This window comes from Polypterus senegalus, chromosome 7 (genome assembly GCF_016835505.1).
Source record: "Polypterus senegalus isolate Bchr_013 chromosome 7, ASM1683550v1, whole genome shotgun sequence".
Taxonomy (NCBI): Eukaryota; Metazoa; Chordata; class Cladistia; order Polypteriformes; family Polypteridae; genus Polypterus; species Polypterus senegalus.
In genome coordinates, this window is record NC_053160.1 from 167395731 (window position 1) to 167422800 (window position 27070).

Genomic DNA, 27070 nt, shown 5'->3' on the forward strand with positions numbered 1-27070 from the left:
CATTAAAGGAAGAGCTTGGATGAGATGTTCCCAAACTTTACATCATGGCCCACCAAAATGTTCTACCTTCTGGTCAGAGCACCCCACTAACATAAAGTCAATGCTGTGAAGAGGAACAGAATTTTGGATCTTAATTGCATCTATCAGCAGATACACTACATGATTCTGTATAACAGTACACCTGTTAAAATAAATGCTTAACTACTGTAGACTATTGACACATACAGTACAAGCCAAAAGTTTGGACACACCTCCTCATTCAATGCGTTTTCTTTATTTTCATGACCATTTACATTGGTAGATTCTCACTGAAGGCATCAAAACTATGAATGAACACGTGGAGTTATGTACTTAACAAAAAAAGGTGAAATAACTGAAAACATGTTTTATATTCTAGTTTCTTCAAAATAGCCACCCTTTGCTCTGATTACTGCTTTGCATACTCTTGGCATTCTCTCGATGAGCTTCAATAGGTAGTCACCTGAAATAAAACCATTTCACCTCCAGGAATTGAAATACTTTGAAATACTACCTTTTTTGGATGTAAAATTGTTATGTACTAAACTCTTACTAAGCACAACTGAAGAAGATATATCTGAATTCGTACTCCTCCCCTAATATATAATTTGGGGATTTTAACAAGTGAGTACAAGTAGGTTTTTTTTGGGTAGTGTATGGGTTTTAGTTTTTCTTATGCATATCTATTTTTTAACAGATATTTTTAATGTAAGAAGAGTAGCATGGCTTGATCAGACATATTAAAAAGCCTACATTTTAAATATTCTCAATTAATAAAAAATTATACAGTTACATATGCATCCAAATCAAAATATGTAGACATTTAATTTAAGTTACATATGATTCAAAGTCTATTTTGAAATTTGAGTGTCTTTTTTAAAGCAGTGCTTCTCATACTGGGGATGCAGGACCCCAACAGTGGGGTGGTGCAGTAAGTTGTTTGATTTGAAAACTCTAGGAGCTGAAAGAGATAGCCTTGAGGGATATGAGGGCCTCAAGTTCTTAAGAGACTAGAACACGCTACCCTTTAATATTCTGTGTTAGAAGTGTCTCATCTTTTCCTCTCTGTGGTTCTCTCACTTTTTCATGGAGGAAAGTTCCTTTTAGTTTTTCAGTTTGCTAAAAGCAGAGCTTAGTCTCAGTACAAACGTGAATCAATATGTATAATGCCCAATTCAGATGGGATTAATTTTACTTCAAAATGTACAGTACCCAAGGCTGATAGCCACAGCCAAAGAATTTTTAATAAAATTTTGTTTTTCTTTAAGTTTAATTTATTGCTGAGGGAGAGGGCTGTGAGGATCATTGTTTTGGGTTAGGAAGGCTTTAGAAGAAAACTGTTTGAGAAGTACTGTTTTAGGGTCATCATTTTCAATGTTGGGTTCTGTTTTTGATACCTTTTAAGCATGTAATAAATGCAATTATGGAAAAATAATGCATTTTACCTATGAAATTAATTGCTAGCGTTAACGATTTAACTTCAACAGCCCTAAAATATATACACCAATTAGCCACTACATTAAAACCACCCGCCTCATATTGTGTAGGTCCCCCTCCTGCTGCCAAAGCAGCTCTGACCTGTCGAGGCATCTGAATCTGTTCTGTGATATCTGGAACCAACACATTAGCTGCAAATCAAGTCCTGAAAGTTGCAAGGTGCCTCCATTGATTGGATTTATTTTTATAGCACCTTACACACAAGCTCAATCGGATTGAGAATTGGTGAATTTGGAGGCCAAGTCAGCACCTTGTAAACTTTGTCATGTTCCTCAAACCATTGCTGAATAATTTTTGCATTGTAGAAAGATGCATTATCCTACTGAAAGAAGCTGCTGCCATCAGGGAATACCATTGCCATTAAATGGTGTACGTGGTCTACAATAATCTGTAGGTAGGTGGTATGTTTCAAAGTAACATGAATGCCAGGACAACAAAAATATTACCCAGAGTATCCACTGCCTCACATAGTCCTGCTACCAACTCCTCCTCAGGGAAACAATGTACATGCACTCAGCCGTCCACTTGATCTAAAAGGAAACGAGATTCATCAGACCAGGCCACCTTCTTCCATTGCTCTATGGTCCAGTTCTGAAGCTCCCGTGCCATTGTAGGTGCTTTTGGCAACAGACAAAGGTCAGCATGGGCACACCGACCAGACTGCAGTTACAAAGCCCCATACGCAGCAATCTGCATGACCCTGCCATCGCTCTACTGGTTGTCCTTCATTGGAACACCTTTGGTAATTACTGACCACTGCATACCAGGAACACCACAAAATACCTGCCTGCCATATTGAAGAAACTCTGACCCAGTCATCTTGCTATCAAATTTTAGCCCTTGTCAATGTCATTCAGATCCTTACGCTAGCCCAGTTTTCCTGCTTCCAACACATCACCTTCAAGAACTGAACATGCACTTGCTGCCTAATTTATCCCACACTTTGACAGATGCCATTTTAAATAGATAATTAATGTTATTCACTTAACCAGTCAGAATGTTGTGGCTGATCAGTGCATCTTTCAAAATACCAGCACTGTTATCAAAAATAAGAGAAAAATATGTGCAGTTGCAGTCATAAATTTCCTCATAGGAGATTAAACTAAGCTCAGGAGTGTTATGGTCCTAAGGTAGCACTCCATGTCAGTTTCAAACGACTATATATTCCAAAAAAACAAGGTAAGCTGCCAGACACTACGGTAGGTGTATTAGATTTGAGTCGAGCTGAATGGTAAAATCTGTATTACTTGTGAATTTTTGAAACAAGTGCAACAAAAGTTCAAGTAATAAACTGCAGCCAATATTTAATTAAAAATGCCTGACTACCTCTGAACTGTTTCTCTCCTTCCTGTCAAAAATGGAGGGTATATTCAGAACAATTTAATCTCAGGTTCACCAGAACAGGCGTCAGGAGATCCAAAAATATGTTTACCTGGTAAAACAAACAAAGTCATTTTCACTGTATTGAATAACCTGGAGGCCCCTGGAAAAATAATTAGCACTTGCCTTCTGGACAATGCTCCAGTGTAATGAATGCCAATTTTATAAAGTTTAGTAGCCGCCTGTTTCCTGCAACTAATTCACAATGTATTAAATGACTTCAAGCTCTATCTTTTCAGGCACAAATATAATAGGTACGGTAAAAGCCCACAGCATCTCGTGATGAAACCTGCAGCACTACAAAGCAGCAATAATGCCATTCATCTCCACCGGAAACTGTAATTAGAAGCCCAACAACACTTCCATTAACTTTAAGAGGTTACCAATTCAAAGATGTAGCTAAATCAAAGATATCTAGATTTTTAATTTAAGATCAAAGTAATACCAGCTATTACCATGGCACTTGTGAGTGGACTATCCTGCTTCAGAAGTAGAATAAAGAAGGCCTTAAGTACTCTGTTAAAAGATGTATACAATTAAAAATGGTTACTAAAAGTCAAAAAATATTGTATATTAACCATGGCATATGGTCAAAGTATTCAAAAATAATATCTACAAATATGGCCATACAAGTCACAGATCAGACATTTATAATTACATGTCATAAAACTGCCTGACCTATTTAAAGAGCCAGGGTCAAGGCAGGAAATGGTCTTGTCTTGCTGTGGCTTGAGCCCTGACAAATACCCAAAAAGTGACGTTTTTTATAAAAATGATAATGATTCATTTAAAAGCTATAATTAAGAAATTTTATTCCATTCTGTATTTTGTTAAAAAGGCAGGCTTTGTAGTTTCAGCTTTCTCAATAACAAATAGTTTACTGCTGAAGTGTATTGAAATGTCCAATGAAAAAACATCGAGTTGTTGCAATGCAGCAGTACTGTGAAGTACGAAAGACCTAAAAAACATGAATACGTTATTTACATTGGTAACTTTCTTAGGTCACCTACCTTTCACACATACAGTAATCAAATACTGAATCAGTAACAGAATCATATAGCATATATGGACAGTTGTATTTAATTCACAGAAGTAGGCACAAATAAATTGTATAGTATACAGCATGTGTAGAATTTGGAAGAAGAATGGGCAAAAATAAAGATTTATTTGACTTTGCAGCACGTGGTGAGAGGCAGAATGGCAGGTATGATGAGAGCAGGACAGTCAACTTTCCTTCAGTTTTTACCCATAACGATCAGTTAGAAAAGGACAAGTGTGGTAATGAGAAAGACATTAAAATTAAATTTAGTCCACTCATGTCACGGAAAAATCAAATGCTGTTAGTGGTGTAATGTTGTATGTTGTAGTTCCTTTGATACAAGTAGTAAACGAGTGGCACAGGATATTTAAACATTGTTGCCAATAAAGTGCATCCCTTCCAGGCATAAGGATTTTTAAGCAAATAACACTTATAACAAAACTGGGAAAGTCCAAGAATGTGAAAGTGATTTTAACTTAATACAGAAGCTTTCAGTTAAAAGATGTCAATCCCAGCAAGCATAGTAAATTGAAATGAGACAGATAGTTATGGCAAATTTGCAAGTCAAAATATGAGCCAGAATCCCTCTGTCACACTTTAGCCATTTTTTTGAGTTTGTTGCCCTGAAAAATAAAAGATCTTCTGTGACAAAATGATCAACAATTTACAATTAAGTAATTGTGCCTGATAAAGCAATCACACAATGTATTGTTCACATTTTATGAGTGACTTGGCAGGCAGTGTTACCACCTGATAGTACCTGGATTGCAAAAGTAAGGATATTCATGTTTCTCCAAATGTTACTTCTACATTCCTCAAAGATTCTCTCAAGCTTAAATGCTCATTCGAATATACTGTAATGTTTGAGATTGGATTACTGCAGCTGGTACAGGCTATAGATCCTTCCTTTACAAGTAGACCATTTACACCGATGGATATTTTCAATTAATCATTGATTATTTTAATGATATCAGTAGTCCTCACTCTCAGTTCCTGCAATTCCATATGTAAATAAATTTTTTGACTTTTTTCTCTATTTAATTATATTAAAGTATACAAAAGTTTTACATTTTGTTTGAAAACCCATCAACTGATTAATATGTTGTTCCAGTTTTATCTTTTTAAACTTAGTGTCTTATTAAAATAACTATTTAATTAGGAAGATGAAAGATTGATCCATTGTTGGCTTTAATTTTATTGTTAACAGACAGTTAAGTTTAAAAGAGTTAAAACCATGAACTCAGAATAAATGCCATAAAGTGACTGCTGCCTTATCCCCTTATTATTTATTAGCTATTGTATTATGAAACGTTTTGTACTAAATGACAAAAATGACTATACTTGGGTTGTTTGGCTGTGACAAGCAAGCCTTGATTTGTTGAAGAGCAAACTGATTTACAGTAAGTGCTTTCCAACTTAGGATATTAGTAAATAGTTATCAAGAAAAACAGTGTGCTTATGAGAAATTACTCCCTTTATTTTTTACTTTTTATCTGATGCTTCTGGCCATTACTGGCAAGACTTTGACAGTAAAAGTGAATAAAGGTGCTTAGCAATCTAAAATTGTGGATCATGAGCACTTTCCGTTTATGAAATGGCGTACCTTCATGTGGTTGGTTGGGAGAGATGTAATCTTTTAAATTCCAAGAACTCATTCCTGGAAGAAGAAGTTGATGTAGGTTGCTGAAGGGTGGCATTAGATACGTAGCCTCTGGGACATGGCTTACCTCATGAGAGCAATTTGTCCTAAGAACTACTATGAAGATTTTTTTCTCATTACTTTGCCATTTATAAAAGGCAACATCTGCACACCAGCATTACCCAGAACAATTTTGAGAACAGCAGCTGTTTGTGTGACCTGGAATTGTCCTTCTGTAGGGGCACAAAAAATAGGAGGAGTTAGAAGAGGGAGTCTGTCAGGCTGCATTGCTCTAATCCAGCAGCATGGATCCTGTCCCTCACAGTCCTGTTACTGACAGGTAGTGTGGTGTAGTGGATGAGGCTTTGGACTTCAGTTTGTGGGTTCAGATCCTACTACTGAATCTGTGTAACCATGAGCAATTCACTTGTCCTGTCTGTGCTCCAATTGGAAAACCAAAAAAAGAAATGTAACCAATTGTAAATCATCTTGGATAAAGGCATCAGTCAAATAAGTAAATGTAACTGATGTGGGCTTTGTGGCTGCCTGAAGTTTCAGTACAGTATTGGTGGCAGTCCTAAAATAATTTCCCAGGTTGACCAAGTAATGTATTGGTCCCGTTCTGTTGTGACCAGATTTTGGATGGTCATTTTTATTAAAGCACATTAGCCATACCAGAAGTTGCTGTATTTCTGTCTTTCCTCAGTGTATAGCATACTTTATACATATGTCATTGTCTTATTTTTGTTAATATTTTAAGTAGGAGGTTGCAAATAAATATTCCAGTATACTTGTTACATGTGGAAGAAAACTGTACAGTATTCAGAATTTAACCATCTTAATCAAGTAATAATGATCTGCCAGAACTCAATCTTTAATGACAAAAGGATTGATTTTCAACTATAGTTCAGTCCATTAAATAACATCATTTATCACCACTTCACATAAAACATTTAAAGTAATCAAGAAATAGATTATAACGTTTCTATTAATTAAACTAGGAGTGTATGATGATGTGATTAACTGGAATATGACACACACACACACGATGGTTAGCCACAGATTCAATACCAATTGCAAAATCATTGGTAACAATGTCAAGTTGTGCCTATTTGGCATGGCCATGTGTCCTGAACACCTTGGAAAGTATGAAGCAGAACAGGAAATTATATTCATATTAATAAAATGACTAACGTTTTATTATAGGCAGAAAGCTAATAGTAATAATAAGAGCATAAACAAAATCTAAACATAATTTCTAACTAGTAATGTAATTAGCTTTTCTTTTTCAGTTTGGAACTGGTACAGGTTAGGCACAGGTAGAGTGCTCTCAGCTTGCTTGTCCTTGGTGGGATGTGACAATTATTTTCCTGGGTTAGTTTTTTTGGGCTGAGGTTATCTTTAAATTCTAGTATTCACCAGACAACATTGTGCTCTGTCCCTTTAACCTGTCTACAGTTCTTAAGAAGCTAGAAGGTCTCTCATCACTGCTCATTGCCTCTTTCTGAACCCAAGGTACATCGATAAAACGAGACCCAAAACTAACAAGAGTAAGAAATGTTATGCATAAGTTGCACAATGTACTTGTGAGACCACTTCTCATAAAGGTATGCAAATTTGGTGTGCAGGTTATAAGAAACACAGCTAAAATAGTTCTTAAACCTTTGTGGTCTCCAGTGTTTTTTAGGAATTGAGTGCTAAACTCATTCAGTCATGGATATTGTGCTTTTTCCCCCCACACGTCTTTTTAATCTTTCTAGCACAATGCTCCTATAATTTGCAATTTGAATAACAAGATATGAAACTTGCTAATATTTTCCATCATATGACCTACTCATATTTACTTGTGAGGACGTCACAAAACAAAGAATTACGTCTATCCACTATTTTTTGACAGTTATGAATATTCAAACTTTATTTTTCTGTTTATTTCATTGCTGTTTTAATGGTCTACCATCTCATTGCACATTTTACAACTGTTACTTATAATTGTGGCTTTCTATCTTATATTTTGTTGCCTCTAATAACATGTTAATTTAAAATAAAAAAAATATTTTTCCAATAATTTATTTTCAACAATATGTGAACCAGGAAGGAACAATGCAGAATGTTATATTGTTGTGATCACTTACAAGAAGCAACATAAAAGGCAACAAACAAAAACATTACAGAAAATGCAGTCAATATCTACAAAAACAAATTAAACATTAAAAGAAAGGCATTAGGAATGCAGAAACAAATAAAGTAACAAAGAACACTACAGTACGGAACAGTAAATGAATCATCAGGCTTTCTGCCCTGCTTCTTGTCTCTGTGCCTTATAAGAAGAGCTGAAACCTGTGAAGTGTATTGAAATTCTTTTAAAATGGACATCTCAGGAAAAAAAAATCCATGTCTGACTAGCTAAATGATCCCAGGCAATCAATCTGAGTTTGTTACATATGCTTTATGAAACTACTCTAATATCTTCTATGAAGAATCTGGGTCTCATAATGATAAAGAAACAATTGTTTTTTGACCAAACTACACTTTAAACAATGATTAATCTTTTCTGTTTGACTTTGTTTTGGCATTCTGTTAAAAATATTTGCCAAATTCTAACTAAAAAGAGGTATGAATTATGATATGTAGAACTACAAATGCAATTTATTTTTTTATAATGAACCCATACCACATTCTGAAAAAAAAATGTTTCTAAGTACAAATTTAGAAATCAGCAAAAATTTTGTTCAAGTGAAAAAACCAGTAGATTTTATGAAAAACTAAACATCGATCCATCCATCCATTATCCAACCCGCTATATTCTAACTACAGGGTCACGGGGGGTCTGCTGGAGCCAATCCCAGCCAACACAGGGCGCAAGGCAGGAAACAAGCCCCGGGCAGGGTGCCAGCCCACTGCAGTAAAAACTAAACAGACAAGACTAAATACAGCAATGTGATCTAAAAAATAATAAAGCTGCATGAATGTGTGCTAAAATTTTGAATAAAACAAACAAATCTTACTCTGTCAAATATTTTACAAGGTGAAAGGTAAGAAATCTAAATTAAAAGAGTTTGTGTAAATGTAAAGACATACCAAACACTTGTTCCTACAGTGGGGCCCAGAGAACCAAGACTGCCTAACACAAGGACATTTAACTTAGATCAATAAAAATCACTACATTCAACATGGTCATGTTTACAAAAAACAATTTTATGGTAACTACTTTAATTTTGAAATCTCAACTCAATTTCATGAAGATGACACATGTAATTGCTATGTTCATTGGGCTTCTAGATACGCAAGTTCTTTTCATATGTTACACATTATTTCTTCACCTATCTCATTTTGTTTTTGAAATAACTCTGTGCACACCAAATGAAAGCTGGTTAATAAAGAGCACATTATGTGATACAAGCTCCAAATACATGTTGGTCACACGGGATGGCTTTAATTTCATCTCAATGTTTTGATTTTACCAGCCTTGAGCAATATGCATCTATTATTAATAATTCCTCATTATTGTTAGGCAAGTAAAACTCTTTGACTTAATTATCATGTCATGGTGTATTTTTGTATCTTGTGTACTGTCCTGATGCCATGCTACATATTGTCAATATTTCTTTCAAACTCTATAAACACCGCACAGAAATACTGCATTTCAAGTCAGTTGTGGAGGTGTTAATGTTTTTGCACTTTCACTAAATGTGGTTTAAAGAACAGTGGAAAAATAGGAATAATCAAGGAGGAAGCAGATAAGACCATCTAGATGTAGGATGACTAAAGAGTCAGAAAAAAGACAAGACTACAGGAAGGAGTATTGTAAATGAGATGTGACATTCTCAAACAGAAGCATACTGAATGACAGGAATGCAATATTTGTGCTATATTCTACTTTTATTATTGGAGTCAGTTTATGAAACAATAATACATTAACATCCCAATTTCATGTCTTTTGTTTTGTCACAGTAGGGCTTTAGGGTGAACTTGTTTACCTTTACTATGCAGGCATTAAAAGAATGATGCAAATACCAGTGGTACCTTTTACCACTCAGTCAGGGTTGACTGCTACTGTAGTTCAAAACTTCAAATGCTATAGCCCTCACATGTTACATCACCTTTTATATCTATGACCTCTGGCAGCAATAAAGCATATGAGAACTGGCAGGAGAGAAAGTTACACATTTATTCATTTCATATGATAAAATGGCCATAACATAAGCCGAATACAAATGTGAGTGTCGGCAATAAATACGTTTATCTTGCTTGAACTATAAGTGGTTCTGTCTTGGTCTTTGCTACTGCATGGCCTCCCTGAATGGAGGGAGCAATGATGTCGTCTCTTCTCAGATTGGAAAACGAAGAGAGACGAAGCTTCTTTGTTAACTCTGTCTTTATCTTAGCCTAGATTCCTTGATATACATAGTGGACCAATGAAATAAGTCAGCTCCCTCTTTCATACCAGTCCTTTTTCAGCATGACTCAGCCCCATTCCATCTCAAGCAAGAGTATCCTTTTAACTCGGTCATCTGCTGTACACAAGTATTTCATAAGACCAGCAGGCCAGAATTTCTTAGATTTTATCTATACTCATTTTAATTTACAGTAAATATAAGAATTGGTATTTTTTCTCAATGAGTTTATATTTTTCTTATACAGTAAGTATATATTTTTAATTATAATATTATTACACCATCATCATGATACTATTTATCCATCCATCCATTTTCTAACCCGCTGAATCCGAATACAGGGTCATGGGGGTCTGCTGGAGCCAATCCCAGACAAATACTATTTATATATAGATAACATATATTGTCACACACGTGTGTATAGGAGGCAGCTGAAGGGCTTAGAGAGGACTGATTATACATCTGCCCGGGGGGGGCGGGGTATGCTGACACTCTTTCTACTGTAAGTTCCCTACAGGTCTTTCCCAGGAAATCCCACCAGGAGCCACCACCTCGAAGTGGGACACATCATTTCCAGTCGCAGCCCCGAGGACAACATCACTTCCGGCCCCGGGCCCTAGGACGACGTCACTTCCGCCCCACGTCCTATAAAGCCTCCCGCCTTTGCTCTGGGAGGCAGTTCTGTTTTGAACTCTGTCGTGTAAACTTGTCTTACATGAATCATTTGCTTTTGCAGCCAGGAAACCGCATTAACCGGGTGGCTGCCGGTCTATCTATCTATATATATATATATAATTCACTAAGGGCACGCAAGACACTGAGCGCAAGCAAGACAGGGCCCCGCCCGCCAACTCTAAGACCATGGGATACGCTTGACAGAGCCCCGCCCACCAACTCTAACCCTCCTACCGCGTCATGGGATACGCACGACAGAGCCACGCACGCCAACTGTAACTGTCCTCCCGAGTCCAGCGTCGCTCTCGAGGCACACAACAACTCACCAAACACAGCCTCATTCGCTTTCGTCTGTGCAAAAGTCCACATGCACATCTGAGCCACGTTGACTTTACACCGCATACAAGACAGAGCCCCGCCCGCCAACTCTAACTAAGGGCAAGCAAGACAGAGAGCCCACCCACCAACTCTAAGACCATGGGATATGCACGTATTTAGTGTATAAATGGATATAAATAATTGCATGTAAACAATTCGCCAAAATTTGTTGTATGTAAACGACACTGTTTAAAACGTTATTGTTTTTTCATCAGAAAACCCGGTTTCCACATCTACCTGTATTAGTTTAAATGGCACTTTTACCACTTGCAATAGGGCGGACACACTGACTTATCGTGTCGACTGGGCAACACAGTGAATTCGGCGTCTATCTATATGTGTCTATGTTTTCCATAGCCTGCTACAGGAAGGTACTTTCTTGACCATTGGCATTGGTTTCGCTCCTTGCTATTTTCGTTATACTGAGACAGTGGTTTCCTAAGCCTTTGTTATACTGAATTCCTTTCTCACCGTTTTCCATTCCTTTTCTAACACCGCCGTATGCTACAGCGGGCTTCGGCTAGTATAGTACTGTATATATATAATGTAACATATACAGTATAATGGAACAGTTCTCTACAGTATAGGAATGGAAACAACACTCAAGGATAGCTGTTAATTTTCACTTCAAATATTCAAACTTTTTTTTTTTTTTTCAAAGACTAAGACATTTTCAAAATTGTCCAAGTACCCTGTCCACTATAACTTAAGCATGTGGTTACCAATTTCTTTTCTCCCTGTGACCACCTGCAATATTTTTACTACCTCCCATAGTAAATGACGTGAGGAAACATTTTTAAACTTATGCAGTATGAAGGCTCCATATTATTTTTCAACATGTAATTCAGTGCTGTAAATAAAAATAACTTGCTATGCATGGAAGGAAATCTTACTGGGATGAAAGTGACAGTTTTTTACAGCTGACAAGTTAAGCTTTTGGTTATCTTTGTTTTGATCTATAGTTGGCTACTAGGACTAGAATTCCATATTCATGGATTTAAGATGCTAAAAAGGAAGGCTAACAACTAAGAATTTCACTGAATATATTCCCATTTTCTCTTCCTAAAAATAATAGCAGTTTAGTGATGATAAAACTTAACAGCATAGATCTGTCACAGGACCATTCCAGCTCCTGTGTGTCTTATTCGACAGGACATCACTGTTTCATAGACTACTCCTACCACTTCTAGACACAAAACAACACGGTGCATTGTGGGTTGAATGTTGCATTCATGGTCTGTACTATTGTAGGAATTTATGTAGGAATTTCTAAAGGCTCATGAAATGTGGTTTTATCAGTTTATCTCTGCATTTCAGACAAGACCATGGGCTGGGCCACTCGGAGGTTGCTTCTGGGTCACATACTACCTGCAGGACGTCATTTCAATAGGCCAGCACTAAACTCTAAATAATAAAAATAGAATGCAATAATCAAATACTTGAATGAGTAACTTAAAAGGAAAACGAAAAGTTAATCTTATTCCAAAAATCACTAATGATAATAGAAAAATCTAATAAAAAAGACCAGGAAAGCAAGACTTTAACATTGGGAACAATCAATTCTAAACAAAACTTAAACTATTTGGCTGTTATGACAGGAATCACATCTGGGGAATCAGCAATAATGAGAGGCTCTGCCACCTTAGGTTAGATTCTTTAAAATAGCAACAATTAATAAGCTAAATAAAATTTAAAAAAAGCAAGAAAGGTAAATAAATAAATAAATAAATAATAAAAAATACATTCAGAGTGGAACTTCAGTTTAACCATGACATAGAGTAGAGAAAAATCTGAAATCAATGAATTATCAAGAACTTTCTAGAAACAAGCCTGGAGATGCTTGGTTTGCATAGCTGGAAAGCAATGACAACACTTTTTTTTTGATGAAATAATAATAATAATAATACATTTTATTTATATAGCGCCTTGAGCATGGGAAAGGCCCTTCACATAGTCTTAGAAAAAAAAACAGCAGGGTATATGTAACATTGGATACAAATGTTTTCCTGACTAGAACAATGAAACTGATAACAAAGCATTAAAATACATCAATGAGGTGTACTGAAGATACATGTTAATAGATATGCAACATACCCATGACAAAAATAAATCTCTCATGCTTACTCATTCTTTTTTCCCCCCACCAAATACTGACATTTCCTTTGAGAACTATGTTGCCTTTGAGCTTGTCCACCTTGCCCCTGAAGTGGTGTTTTCAGGTCACTGATTTCACTGAAAATGTCAGCCAAATAAGTCAGATGGGGAATGAGTACATCCATCAGTTATTTTGCCAAGACAGAAATATGTTGCTTCAGGAATTGTTAAAATTTATTTCTGGGTATATTTGTGTTTTACTGTGTCTTCTTGTTAACCAATTTACGTCAGAATGACGCATAACATGTTTATATCCAATCACCATTTCAGCTCCAAAAAGCAAAGATAAGGGATGAGTGTGGTACATTAGCCTGTACGAAATTAAAAACTCTTTTTAAAGAAAGTCACATCTTTAAGACTTTTGATTAAAGTATCTGTAAGGTAACTGTGTGGTGTTTAAAAGTAACACTTATCATTCACATTTACCTTTACTATAGCTGAAAACCACCATCTTGCTTTTATTCCATAGTCGTGGAATTTACCCCTATTGGATACACCTCTTTGTCAGTATTGTACTTAGGTACTTCAACCAAGGCTGACCAAGGCTAACTTAATCAATCAGGAATCTCACCCTTAAACCTAACTATAAACAAAAATTACACAAGTAACAGAACACAAACTGAAATTAATAATGCAAACAGAATGAAGAAAAAAGAAGATAATTAGCAATGAAAAATCAATTTAACAGAAACAAAACTCAAAAAGGACAAAACAAAAATGAAGGGTGAAGCCCTTGCACAACCATGACAGGAAGGGTTTTTCACATTCCTTGCTTGCTCATATCTCTCCTATTTACAGAAAAGACAGTAAGGGGATTGGTGGTAGAATGTAGCATTATTTAGAAACTGATTAAAACTTGTAATAAGTAATATATGCTGATTACCCAATGGCAGCTCATGAAAAGTTGGGGTCCTGGATAACATTAGCAATATTAAAACATTTGATAAAACACAATTTGTAGATCCTGTAGCTTCCCCCAAACCTTGGGGATGTTCTAATGAATTCTATTCATTTACCTAATTGTACTGGCTATGAATAATTATGGATGAGATATTTTCTAAATTAGTTTGTTTTTGCAGAGAAGCTAATGCAAAAGATGGTTATCCAGGAGCGATGTAAGAAGCAATTAATGAAAATCATACCACACTGTACTTATTATTCTGAATCTGCAAGTTTAACAGAAAGAGTAAGCATTTCCGGTAAGAACAGACTATCAAATCTTTTCACATTAACCAAACAGAAAAGGCCAAAAGTGGGTCTACCATTTTCGTTACATAGCACTTTCTACGCATGAAGTGCTGATATATTATTATACAGTTGTCCTTGAAAGTTTGTGAACCCTTTAGCATTTTCTATATTTCTGCATAAATATGACCTAAAACATCATCAGATTTTCACTCAAGTCCTAAAAGTAAATAAAGAGAAACCAGTTTTATAAATGAGACAAAAATATTATACTTGGTCATTTATTTATTGAGGAAAATGATCAAATATTACATATTTGTGAGTGGCAAACGTATGTGAAACTCTTGGATTAGCAGTTAGTTTGGAGGTGAAATTCGAGTCGGGTGTTTTCAATCAATGGGATGACAATCAGGTGTGAGTGGGCACCCTGTGTTATTTAAAGAACAGGGATCTATCAAAGTCTGCTCTTCACAACACGTTTGTGAAAGTGTAAAAGTATGTGAACCTTTGCTTTCAGTATCTGGTGTGACTCCCCTTTGCAGCAATAACTGCAACTAAACGTTTCTGGTAACTTTTGATCATTCTTGCACACCGGCTTGGAGGAATTTTAGCCCATTCCTCTGTACAGAACAGCTTCAACTCTGGGATGTTGGTGGGTTTCCTCACATTAACTGCTCGCTTCAGGTCCTTCCATAACATTTCAATTGGATTAAGGTCAGGACTTTGACTTGGCCATTCCAAAACATTAACTTTATTCTTCTTTAACCATTCTTTGGTAGAACGACTTGTGTGCTTAGAGTCGTTGTCTTGCTGCATGACCCACCTTCTCTTGAGATTCAGTTCATGGACAGATGTCCTGACATTTTCCTTTACAATCCTCGGATATAATTCAGAATTCATTGTTCCATCAATGAAGGCAAGCCGTCCTGGCCCAAATGCAGCAAAACAGGTCCAAACCACGATACTCCTACCACCATGTTTCACAGATAAGATAAGGTTTTTATGCTGGAATGCAGTGTTTTCCTTTCTCCAAACAGAACGCTTTTATTTAAACCAAAAAGTTCTATTTTGGTCTCATCTGTCCACAAAGCATTTTTCCAATAGTCTTCTGGTTTGTCCACGTGATCTTTAGCAAACTGCAGGCGAGCAGCAATGTTTTTTTTGGAGAGCAGTGGCTTTCTCCTTACAACCCTGTCATGCACACCATTGTTGTTCAGTGTTCTGATGGTGGACTCATGAACATGAACATTAGCCAATGTGAGGGAGGCCTTCAGTTGCTTAGAAGTTACCCTGGGGTCCTTTGTGACCTCGCCGACTATTACACGCCTTGCTCTTGAAGTGATCTTTGTTGGTCGACCACTCCTGGGGAGGGTAACAATGGTCTTGAATTTCCTCCATTTGTACACAATCTGTCTGACTGTGGATTGGTGGAGTCCAAACTCTTTACAGATGGTTTTGTAACCTTTTTCAGCCTGATGAGCATCAACAACTCTTTTTCTGAGGTCCTCAGAAATCTCCTTTGTTCGTGCCATGATACACTTCCACAAACGTGTTGTGAAGAGCAGACTTTGATAGATCCCTGTTCTTTAAATAAGACAGGGTGCTCAATCACACCTGATTGTCATCCCATTGATTGAAAACACCTGACTCGAATTTCACCTTCAAACTAACTGCTAATCCGTGAGGTTCACATACTTTTGCCACTCACAAATATGTAATATTCGATTACTTTCCTCAATAAATAAATGACCAAGTATAATATTTTTGTCTCATTTGTTTAGTTTCTCTTTATCTACTTTTAGGACTTGAGTGAAAATCCGAAGATGTTTTAGATCATATTTATGCAGAAATATAGAAAATTGTAAAGGGTTCACAAACTTTCAAGGACAACTGTATGTACTGAGACAGGACTTAAATGCCCAGATGCTTTGCCTCTAATTCTCATATAGATATGTGGCACTCCCCCAAGGCCCACTGTTCTTTCACCTTAAGTGGTTCACCATGACCCAGCCAGCACCTACACCTCTCCTTCTGTACAGCAAATAGATATTTAATCAATGACTTAAGAAATGCATCAGCATTGCATTACCCTAATCAAAATTTCAAGCTCTGCTTACGTACAGGTGACAACAGCTCTACATGACACAGTTTCCAATCTGAAGACTACACTTACATAAGGATGCAGAAAAGAAAGAATACCCTAAGTGCATGGATGGGAAACAAGTTAGTAATCAAAGTAGTCCTACCTGTAGTCGGGAATTAAGTAGCATAAATTCTTGTTGTTTTTTCATATTTTCATCCAGGGATTTAGACATTAAAAAGCCCATATTTTTTCTATTAAGAAAAGTTACAAAAAATCTTATTACTTTGACAGTTTAAGTATATTAAAGTGTCAACTTGTATGTTATTAATATCTATTGTATTTTATCACATCTTTCCTAATTTGACATTCAGACTAACATTCCAACTCTTTGTTAACATACATGATTTTTTTTTATGAGAATGCCCAAATAATACTAAGGATAAAGGTAAACATTTCTCATAATACAGATAATAAGCTATAAGTTAACATTACATTACAAAGTTCGCTGAATAAAATATATAATTCTTTTGGCTTATACTGTACAATAGACAACCTATTTCCACTAGTGACTCATTGTGTAGCATAAAGCACATCACTTAACCCATCTGACATTGTGACACAAATATAAGAAAAGTCATACTATAATTTTGGAGATGTATTTACTGTGAAAAGGCTCCATATAAAATAAATTGTTACATTTTCTAGACTCTGGTCATTTTCATCAGGAGGCTTTAAGAAGTGGCATCTAACAAGCGAAAATACACAAACATACTAACTCGTCTAAACTGATATGATATGTCTCTCCACCTGGCAGTATATCTACAGAAAAAGGGAGTAAAACTGAGTCCCTGAGATAAATGTGTAAATGCCACAAAGATGGGACTGAACTTGTAGCTCATACCATGTGGGATGACAACAGTACACATTAGAAAAACATGGCAACCAAATTTCATACTCATAAAATTCAGTTTTTTCTACTTAAATCCATTAAATGTAAATCTCTAGCCTTCTCTCCAAGAAAAAGAGCAAGAAAGCTCTCAATCCATCACTACTAATTAATACACTCATAGATCATATTTGATGGAGCCCTTTATTAATCGTTTTTATCCAACATTAAGTCTTTACTTCCTCCTTCTAATATTTTGTTCTTTATCAATATAGTATTTCGAGCAAATTACCATCACTGACTAATTATGTGACCCTGGTTTATTCACATTAATAGTCACTGCTCATATTGTGCTTCGCGGTAACAAATGATAAGATCTATGAACAAAAGGTGTAGTTAAAATAAATAAACTTGACTTTATCTGAGACAAAAAATGAAGTAATCTTTTATTCTTGGCATATAGCACAGACTCTCACTAGTAAAATTACTGAGTGGTATGCAGGTACTGGAAATGTAAGCAACCTCCCTTCTTACAATTCTCATTTTGCTCTTTCGTTGTGGTTAAGTTACAAATATTTAGCACCAAGGGTCAGTGAAGATTCATAAAAAATTGTAATACTCAAAATGACTAAATCTTACTTTAAAAGACATAATAGAAAAAGTGACTTAACACTGTGAACTTTGTCTAGATATCTGAAAATGGTGGAATGTTACGCAGTATACATAAATAAGAAGCTATAATTCCATGGTGTTATGTTTGACATGCTGAATGGATAGTGATAAAACCTTATGAAAGCTTACTACTATGTATAAAGTGTTGTAGACATCCATGAGCTTATTTGCTCCATTTTTGGATTTTTTATGCCTCTTTTTGGTATATTTATATTTTTATTGATGTCATTTTGTAATATGTTTTTTTGGTATGGTCGCCACCAATTTCTATGAATTTTCACATGGCAGCGGTCAATTTGTTTAAAATTGCTATGTTTGATACTGGTTATTACTAAAACTTCCAACCTCTTCTTCAGTGTTAGTGGAAGCTAAAAGGTGCACTCATGAATATGTTAATTTTTGGCTGTTTGACTATGCCCAACCTTTTTTGTTTTGGGGCTTGGTTCTAACATCTATTTTTTTTATTTTATTTCTGGCTTGTCCACCATTTTTCTTTCAGTCTGCTCCTACAAATTGAGCAGACAGCAGTTTGTGAGACTTAAGGACTGCATTTCTGATACAGATATGAACAACACTGGAGCACCACAAGGAACAGTTCTGTCTCTTTGTCTCTTCATTCTAGGCACACCTCAGGCTACAAATATAAAACCAAGTCATGTCACTTGCAGAAATTCTCAGATGATTCTAAACTTATGGGTTGTATTGATAAAGGGATGAGAGAGAGTAGAGGAGTTAGGTGGAGAAGTTCGTTGCTTGGTGCAAAAAGAATTGTCTGCACCTTAACATCAGCAAAACCTTTCGTCACACCAAAGAGCTTCTGTATCTGGTCGAATTCAAGGAATAGGATGCAAAGGTCGTCCACTCCTACAAGTACTTGGGGGTCCACATTAATGATAGGTTGGACTGCTCTTGGAAGACAGAGGAACTAATGTATATAAGAAAGGCTTTTTTTCCCTTAGTGTTCCTTAAATGTGGGATGTGATATACACATCTTCTATAACTCTGTGATGACCAGTGCAATTTTCTACTCTGTGGAGTGCTGGTCTGGTAACCTCACTTCCAGGGAGGCCCACCGAATCAACAAGCTAATTAGAAGGGCAAGCTCAGTTATAGGACACACTCTGGACCCCCTGGAGGTCATAGCAAAGGAGAGAATTAAAATAAAACTGAGTGCCATTATGAACAATGTTGCACATTCTCTCTCTGACACACTAATACTGTGGACTTTCAGCCAATAAATTGTTCAGCAGAATTGTGTCAAGAAATACTACTGGGGCTCCTTTATACCACCAACAATGCGTCTGCATAATGCCTCACTGTGACCGTGATTGCCAAGTCTTTCTTTTAATTTTCTTGCTTTATAGTCATTCTGCAGTGTGTGTATATTTATTTATTTATTTACTTACTTACACATGCACCTATTTATATAATTATTTATTTAAAGACCTTCTGTAAAAAGCCAAATCCCCCCTGGGACCAAATACCTATCTCATGGCTTATCCAGATGCAACTATAACTTTAAACACCTGTCGGCATTTAGGTGTTCATTACAATGGGTTTTCAAGTTAAAGGTGATATCACATGATTTGTGAAGACCCTTTCACTCTTCTGCTTCTGGCTAAAAAATATCTGAACTGACAACAAATACCTAGTTTTATATTGCCCTTTTTGAGCAATTAATTCATGTTTAACTTTTTCCCAGTCACCTGCTCCCATCTTTTACTCCTGAGAGCTGACCATAATTAAAACCTGGCACTGCTTACTGCTTGGTGCATTGAGCCATCAACCTCCTGCACTCAGCGTCTGCTTAGGCTTTCACTTAAAGGGAGTTGTCAGGCAGATCATCCCATCACATGAGTACTGATAACAGAGCAGCATGCAAATGTCTTATGGTCTTTCTTCAAGACTACGGAATGAGATTCCCATTACCATTCAAACTGCTCCAGTCTGCTGATATTCAGGCACCCCTTGAAGACCCATCTCTTTACAAAACATTCTGGGACTGCTTAAACGTTACGCCCCTGTGCTCTCATTCTGAATATCTGCATCTGTACAAATCCAATCAACTGTCAAGCACTTGAGTTCTGTTTGTGTGTTTTCTTCTAGCCTTGGGAACAACTATAATAATACACTTTCCAACGCTACTGTTTACTTACTTGTACTTTCTAATTACTCAAATGTGTTGTATTTCAAGTCCGTTAATCGTTTGAAGGTGAACAGCAGAGATAAAGAGGAGAATGCTCTACACTGAATGAGGTAACCAGTGGTGTTTCTCTGGGCCTGTGCTTGGACTGCTACTCTTTCTAATTTACACTAATGACCCGTGAGTAAACATGTGAAACCTACAGACTGGAGGGACAGAAAAAAAAAAAAAAGAAAGAGCCATCCACAATCTTAAACAATGCCTGAACACTTTAAATGTAGTAAAATGTTGAGAAGTTCAAAGTGCTACAAGCAAGAAAAACAAATTATGAATAAAAAATAATTATAAATATAAAATAAATTATATATAAAAAAATGATTACTATATTGTAAATTATAAAACAAATTTTAAATGCAATATGGGTGACAGGCTGTGGCAACCATAATTATAAGCTTGGGTACAGCCCCTACAGAGACATTAATTGAATTAAGTGAATTTGGAAATGGAATGGGAAAAATGTTAAGATTTTAGTGAATTATATCAGTAAAAAAAATCATGAATGTTATTTTGTAAAATGAAAAGAGAATATACAAGTTCTGAGTTTTCTCAACACAGTGGTAAAAGATACACAGTATATATATTGCCTGGCAAATTCAGTAAGTCTAAGAACATCACAAGTTTGTTACTGTCAATTCATTACCAGTCCACATTTTATCAGAAAGGGTTCTGGGACACCTCTCCTAAAAACATTTATCTTCTCTTATCTGTGACGAATTATTTTAATCCAAACCCACAGTTTAATGTCTAATTCTCCTTTACTCAGATCTTAACAGCATTTTGGATATACAGCCCACAATGTATTCTGTATCTTGCTACAGTATCTATTCTATTATAATGTCCGCCTCACCCACTGACTTACAGTAATTAATGCACTTAGTCCTTGGCAGTAGACTAAATAGACAGACAACTCTCTCTTACTCTGACCTTTAACAGCACTTGGGGTAGATGGCCCATGTTTTATTCTATATCATGCTACTGTATCATTTCTACATAATCTGCACTTTATTCTCTACATCATGCTACTGTGTAGAAAGTGGGCCATCCTCTTCCTCACCTGCTGACCTAACTAATGCACTTAGTCAATTAAATAGCAACACAAGATAACGAAGCAGGCAGTTAATTCAGTTTAATATGAAAATGTCCAAAATGATTATATTAAAAATTCTTTTAAGCTAAAGTGAAAGAAAATCAAGATGAGGCAATCAACATCATCCTTCCATCCATTATCCAACCCGCTATATCCTAACTACAGGGTCACGGGGGTCTTTTGGAGCCAATCCCAGCCAACACAGGGCGCAAGGCAGGAAACAAACCGTCGGCAGGGTGCCAGCCTGCCGCAGGGCACACACACACACACACACCAAGCACAATTTAGGATCACCAGTGCACCTAACCTGCATGTCTTTGGACTGTGGGAGGAAACCGGAGCACCCGGAGGAAACCCACGCAGACACGGGGAGAACATGCAAACTCCACGCAGGGAGGACCCGGGAAGCGAACCCGGGTCTCCTAACTGTGAGGCAGCAGCCACCACTGCTTCACCGTGCCGCCCATCAACATCATTTAACTTTATAATGCTAGATGCCTCTCAGACAGCATTATTCTTGCACTGCTGGTTGGTCTCTGAAACTCTGCTGCACCGCATATGTATCTGAATCATGATGATGGTGCAAGACCCTTGATCGTCTCTTTACAAACCTTATAAAGCTAATCTAAGTGTGGAGTGGTCATGTGTCCGAAGGGCTCATAATCCTTTGTCTGCCCCCTCATCTTCTTGGCCTCATAAAATATCTCTTCTTTCTGAGATTTTGGATCTCATAAAACTAACTTTATACTTCTGATGTGTACTTACATAACTTTGCACTTAGAAACAGCAGCTTGGCACTCTGAAGCAGGAGGGTTGCAGCGAAGTGTATGCACAACAACTTGCACCCAGAAGGGAGTTTCAGCACTTGTAAAACCATAAACCAGTTGCTATCGCTTATAAACCTACAGCCAAACGACATGTCACATAGCAGCATTCTTAAAAACTCTGGACTTACAAAGCCAGAGTATCGTTGACACATTTCATTTAAAAATACATTATTAAAATGTTCAAGCAATTCTTATCTGAATACAAAAGCAAATACTAACAAGGCGCATTTTGCTTATGACATAGCAAGCTATTATAAAATAGAACAGTAATAAAGAGTCTTTTGTTAAAGTACTCAAGTTACATTTTAAGTTACTTCAAGAATCTTTGTGCTCCTTCCTCCTTCAGTTCACTATTAAATTTGTGGATATATATTGCATGTATTTCACTATGTACTGTATGCCCTTAATACAGACAAAATCTTAGTATGAAGTATATTCATTTAACAAAATGTAAGAGATAAAACCCCTGTAGACAGTGAAAGCTTTTCAGAGCAGAACATACATGTACTGTTGAGAATGAATTTGGGGAGGCCAGGCACAAGAATCTAAAACTACAGTAGAGGGCACCGCCACTAAATTCTAAAACTAAAATGTGCATTACCTTAACCTGCAAGCGACCATTCTGATTCTAGACGTTCAAATTAGACTGGTGAGAGGTGAGCACAGATTTGGTGTTTGAAACAAAATGTGACAGTGACAACCCTATAATTCCTACAAACCCCATAAAACACTTCACATCTTTTTCTTTTTTGCTGTAAATCTTTATTACATTAAGATAACTCATAAAATAGTGAATGTCTGTATTTTGATGCTAAAAATTGGTTGTTACTTTAAACTGGACACTAATTAACAATAAATACATACTAAAAGTTTGGATGAGCACGTTATCTAATTTTTGGTGGGTTGATATGATAATCAACTGCTTTACTGTTTTTACTTGTTTGTTGAGGGGGAAATAATGCCTGAAGTTATACTGACGGCAATACAAAAATAAATATATAAAGTTTCATAAAAAAAAGGCTACGAAGTACAGCCTAAGAGTTTGGCATAAATTTGCAGATTTCCTTTGTCAGAACAGTGTCTGAGCCATTTTTTTAAGAAACTCCTATTCTCAAAAGTTTGCCAGTAAATTTAGCCGCTATGTGTTTTTAGGCAGCCTCTGTTGTGTAGTTACACAAGGCAAGCACTGATATATTTTTATTTAATTTGTGTTTTCAAAATCTATTTGTTTTTCTTTTGTAGTTGAATTTTATTTCTAACAATGTTTTTAGACTCTGTCTTTCCAACCGAAGATTGTGCTATACAGGTAACCAAAAAGAAGCACTGTTTTGCCACTTGTGAATACTAGAATAATGGAAAACTTTAAATTATGCATTTTTTCAAGATTATATGAGCATGCTTAATAAATGTATTCTTTCTGCCACATGTTTGGCACACCACTGAAGTGATTTACTTGTACAGCTGCACTATACGCTGGTGTGAACAGCTGTGTGCATCATCATTCCTCAGCTCCTCACAATGTTCATTTCATTCACGTTCAAATTAATTTCAGGTTTATAGCATGAAAAAAAAAATATAAATCAGTTTTAAAAAATCCAACCCCCACATTGTTACAGCCAACCTGGCAAAGCTTGAGGGTGTTTGCATGACTTCAGATTTTCAATGAATGTTTAAATGACTTTTTTAATGAGGTGCTGATCCTGAGACATACGCACAAGAATAAAAACATGTGACAACCATACCTGGGTCTCCTCAAAGCCCTAAATGGCCTCTCATACACAGAGGACTGTGGAAACGTTTAACAAACCGCTAGTTAAAGAGGAAACCTGGATAACTGTTAAAATTAGATGAAAGACATATAGGAACGATTTAGTTCTTCACTAGCCAAACAAATTTAATGGGTTGCAAGGTTTCTTCTGATATGTCAAAAGTCTCACATTCTTATATACAGTACTAAAAAAAGGTTTGGGGAAACAGAGAAAATCAATGCCTTTTTTTTTTATCAAGATATGACCATGAAATTGATTTATAAACATAACCTTCAACATCTGCAATAACATGCTGCAGATGTTCTTCCAGACAGTTGTGGCGAGCGCCCTCTTCTACGCGGTGGTGTGCTGGGGAGGCAGCATAAGGAAGAAGGACGTCTCACGCCTGGAAAAACTTGTTAAGAAGGCAGGCTCTATTGTAGGAATGAAGCTGGACAGTTTTAACATCTGTGGCAGAGCGACGGGCGCTGAGGAGGTTCCTGTCAATCATGAAGAATCCACTGCATCCACTGAACAGGATCATCTCCAGACAGAGGAGCAGCTTTAGCGACAGACTGCTGTCACCATCCTGCTCCACTGACAGACTGAGGAGATCATTCCTCCCTAACACTATGTGACTCTTCAATTCCATCCGGGGGCGTAAACGTTAATATTATTCAAAGTTATTGTCTGTTTTTACATGCATTTTTATTACTTTTTATTTTTATTTTTATTTTTTTTGTATCAGTATACTTCTGTTGGATTATGTGAATTTCTACCTATCTATCTAACCAAGACAATGCTAATGGCTTTTACTGCTTGAAATGACCGCTTTTTAATTATTCACATATGACTGCAAAGCTCCACTTTCACCAGCCATTCTTTTAGTGCCCTGATGGTCAATTCCTACATCTTATCATTAACTAGCCAGGCTAACTAGTTATTTCAGAAACCTTTATAACTGCATTAGAACTGCCGAAACCTGTTATTCAGAAGGCTTGGGTTGGAAGATACTGGCATTTCTAAAGTTCCGTTCTGTGTTCAAAACGGCTAAAAATGCAACAGCTTTCTCAAGAAAATTATCTTTTTTTTAGGCAGAATTAACTTTTTTCCATTCAAAAGATGGACAGGAAACTGAAGATTTGGCACACTGTTTTGAAAGAAGAGGGCAAGCTGGATTTAACAGGATAGAAATAGAAGGAGAAGACCCAGTTTGACAGCTGTACAAGATGATAAGAACATTAAGAGTGTGTAGTTTGAGAAACAAACACCTTACAGGTCCTCAGTTGGCTTCTTCCCTAAATACATGAAAAATGTCAGTGTCATCTGCAACAGAGAAAGGACAACTCCAAGATGCAGACTATGCGTTTTTTTTTCTATTTCAAACTTTTCATTTGCCAGTTTCAGATATGGCTTTTTCTTTGAAACTCTGCCTGTTAAGTCAAGTTGCCTTTTCCCTGATACAGATTGCACTGATATTTGTTGTGTATTTAAGGAAGAAGCCAAACTGAGGCATTTGGTTCTAAAATATAGACTCTGGTGTACTTCTTCTCCTCTTATGCATTTGTGCACCTTTGGCCTTCCCCTTTTTTTTATCCTGTTAGATCCAGTTTGCCATCTTCTCTCAAGTCAGTAATAGACATCTTTGTGTGTAATTCTTGTTTTTTTGTCAAACTACTGCACCTTCATTCTGCATAAAAATAAACTGCCATGTTTCTTAAGAATGTTGTTACATGTTGGCCATATCTGAACCCAGAACTGCGCTGAATGCCAGTACCTTGCAACCTAAATGAACAGAATCACAGGTTTCAGCAGTGCTAATGAATGCAATTCCACAGGTTTCTCTAATAATCAGTTACCATTTACAAATGGGTAATTAAGGATAAGCTGAGGGAGATTAACATTAGGCCACTGAATGAATGGCTCCAGAAAACTGTGCCTTGCCGTCATATGTGAATATTAAAACTAAGTAATTTCAAACAGTAACAGTAGTGAGAAACACAAGTAATGTCTTAGCTGTATTTTAAAAATCAAGGTGATAGTATAATTATAAAAAAGTATCAATTTCTATTGAAAACATGAACATTTCTGAGTGTGTCCAAACTTTGTATGTGTAAGAGTTTTTAATAGAATCGTCTTGTAATTAATGCATGTAAGAGTTTCACGTAGTCGATGCACGGGACAATAACGACCGTATAAACCTATAATATAAAGTGTAACAATCAACATCCAGTCCTGCCATAATGATACCTGTATAACTAAACGATCTGGATCATGGTGTCTAACTTCGGAGCTCAGACTTTCAGGGTTCAGAGTTTTCACACCCAAGTGGTATGCATGTTCTTATTGAATGCTGCTACACTCACTAATCCATCACTGAGAGAAGAAACATAAACCATGTTTTCTACGTGCTGTGCCTGTTATTTTAAAGTATGCATCCTGACTGAGAAGATGACATCGATGTCCAAATTATTTTGTCACAGAACTCGACTGCAGGCTTAACGGAGGTCAACGCGTGGAGACTCCGGGTTACAATTTATTGACAAGCACCAAGACTCCTATGTATTTTAGTGACCTTCAGGTGGCAGCAACATAACAGCTTTATTATCAAAAACAGGCTACTCTGTGAAGAAGACAAAATGGAGTACATACCGCGGTATGACAGACAGAAGGCAAGTAACGCGAGTGTGTGGTACAGCAAATACAAACTAGTACAGTTTGTCAGTTTCAGATAATTCGCAGATAAGTCTCTCCGGCTAAGATTGGCAGGAGCGTCGCGCTGTGACGTCAGCAGCACTGAGGATGGACGACAAAAGTCCAACCCGGAGACTGAGTGCTAACACCTCTTGAATCAATCAGCGCTAAACCAGGCAGCATCTTATCGCAGATACTCTGACGCTTATGGATTACAATATTAAGTATTAATAATGAACAGCAAAATAAATAAACGATGGGTGCATATCTTAAATCAGTGATTATAAACGTCAGTCCTGAGGTCCTCCTGGCTGAGAGTTTTCATTCCAACTGACTTCTGCTTTTAATTGGACTCCTACCCTTATTAATCTGTTATTTTGCTTTTTTCTGTTTTTCCTTGTCAATTCAAAAATTAGAAAACCAAGTTTTTATTGGAATTTATGTTAGAGAAGGGCTGCCTAAGCCTATCTGGAAAGGACGAAAATGTCATTCGATGATAAAAAGAAAAAAA

General features: G+C 36.6%; 1 protein-coding gene across 1 annotated transcript in view; it reads right to left on the bottom strand.

Annotated features, from left to right (window-relative positions):
* plgrkt (plasminogen receptor, C-terminal lysine transmembrane protein) overlaps positions 1–26680 on the bottom strand; it is a 60996-nt gene extending 34316 nt beyond the window's left edge. Inside the window, exons 1-2 of the mRNA XM_039759558.1 lie at positions 26518–26680; positions 16606–16693 (exon numbers count right to left, since the gene is read on the bottom strand). Of these exons, the coding sequence (XP_039615492.1) occupies positions 16606–16686 (81 nt within the window). The 5' untranslated portion in view covers positions 16687–16693; positions 26518–26680. The remainder of the gene's footprint in view (positions 1–16605; positions 16694–26517) is intronic.
* Between the last annotated feature and the right edge of the window lie 390 nt (positions 26681–27070).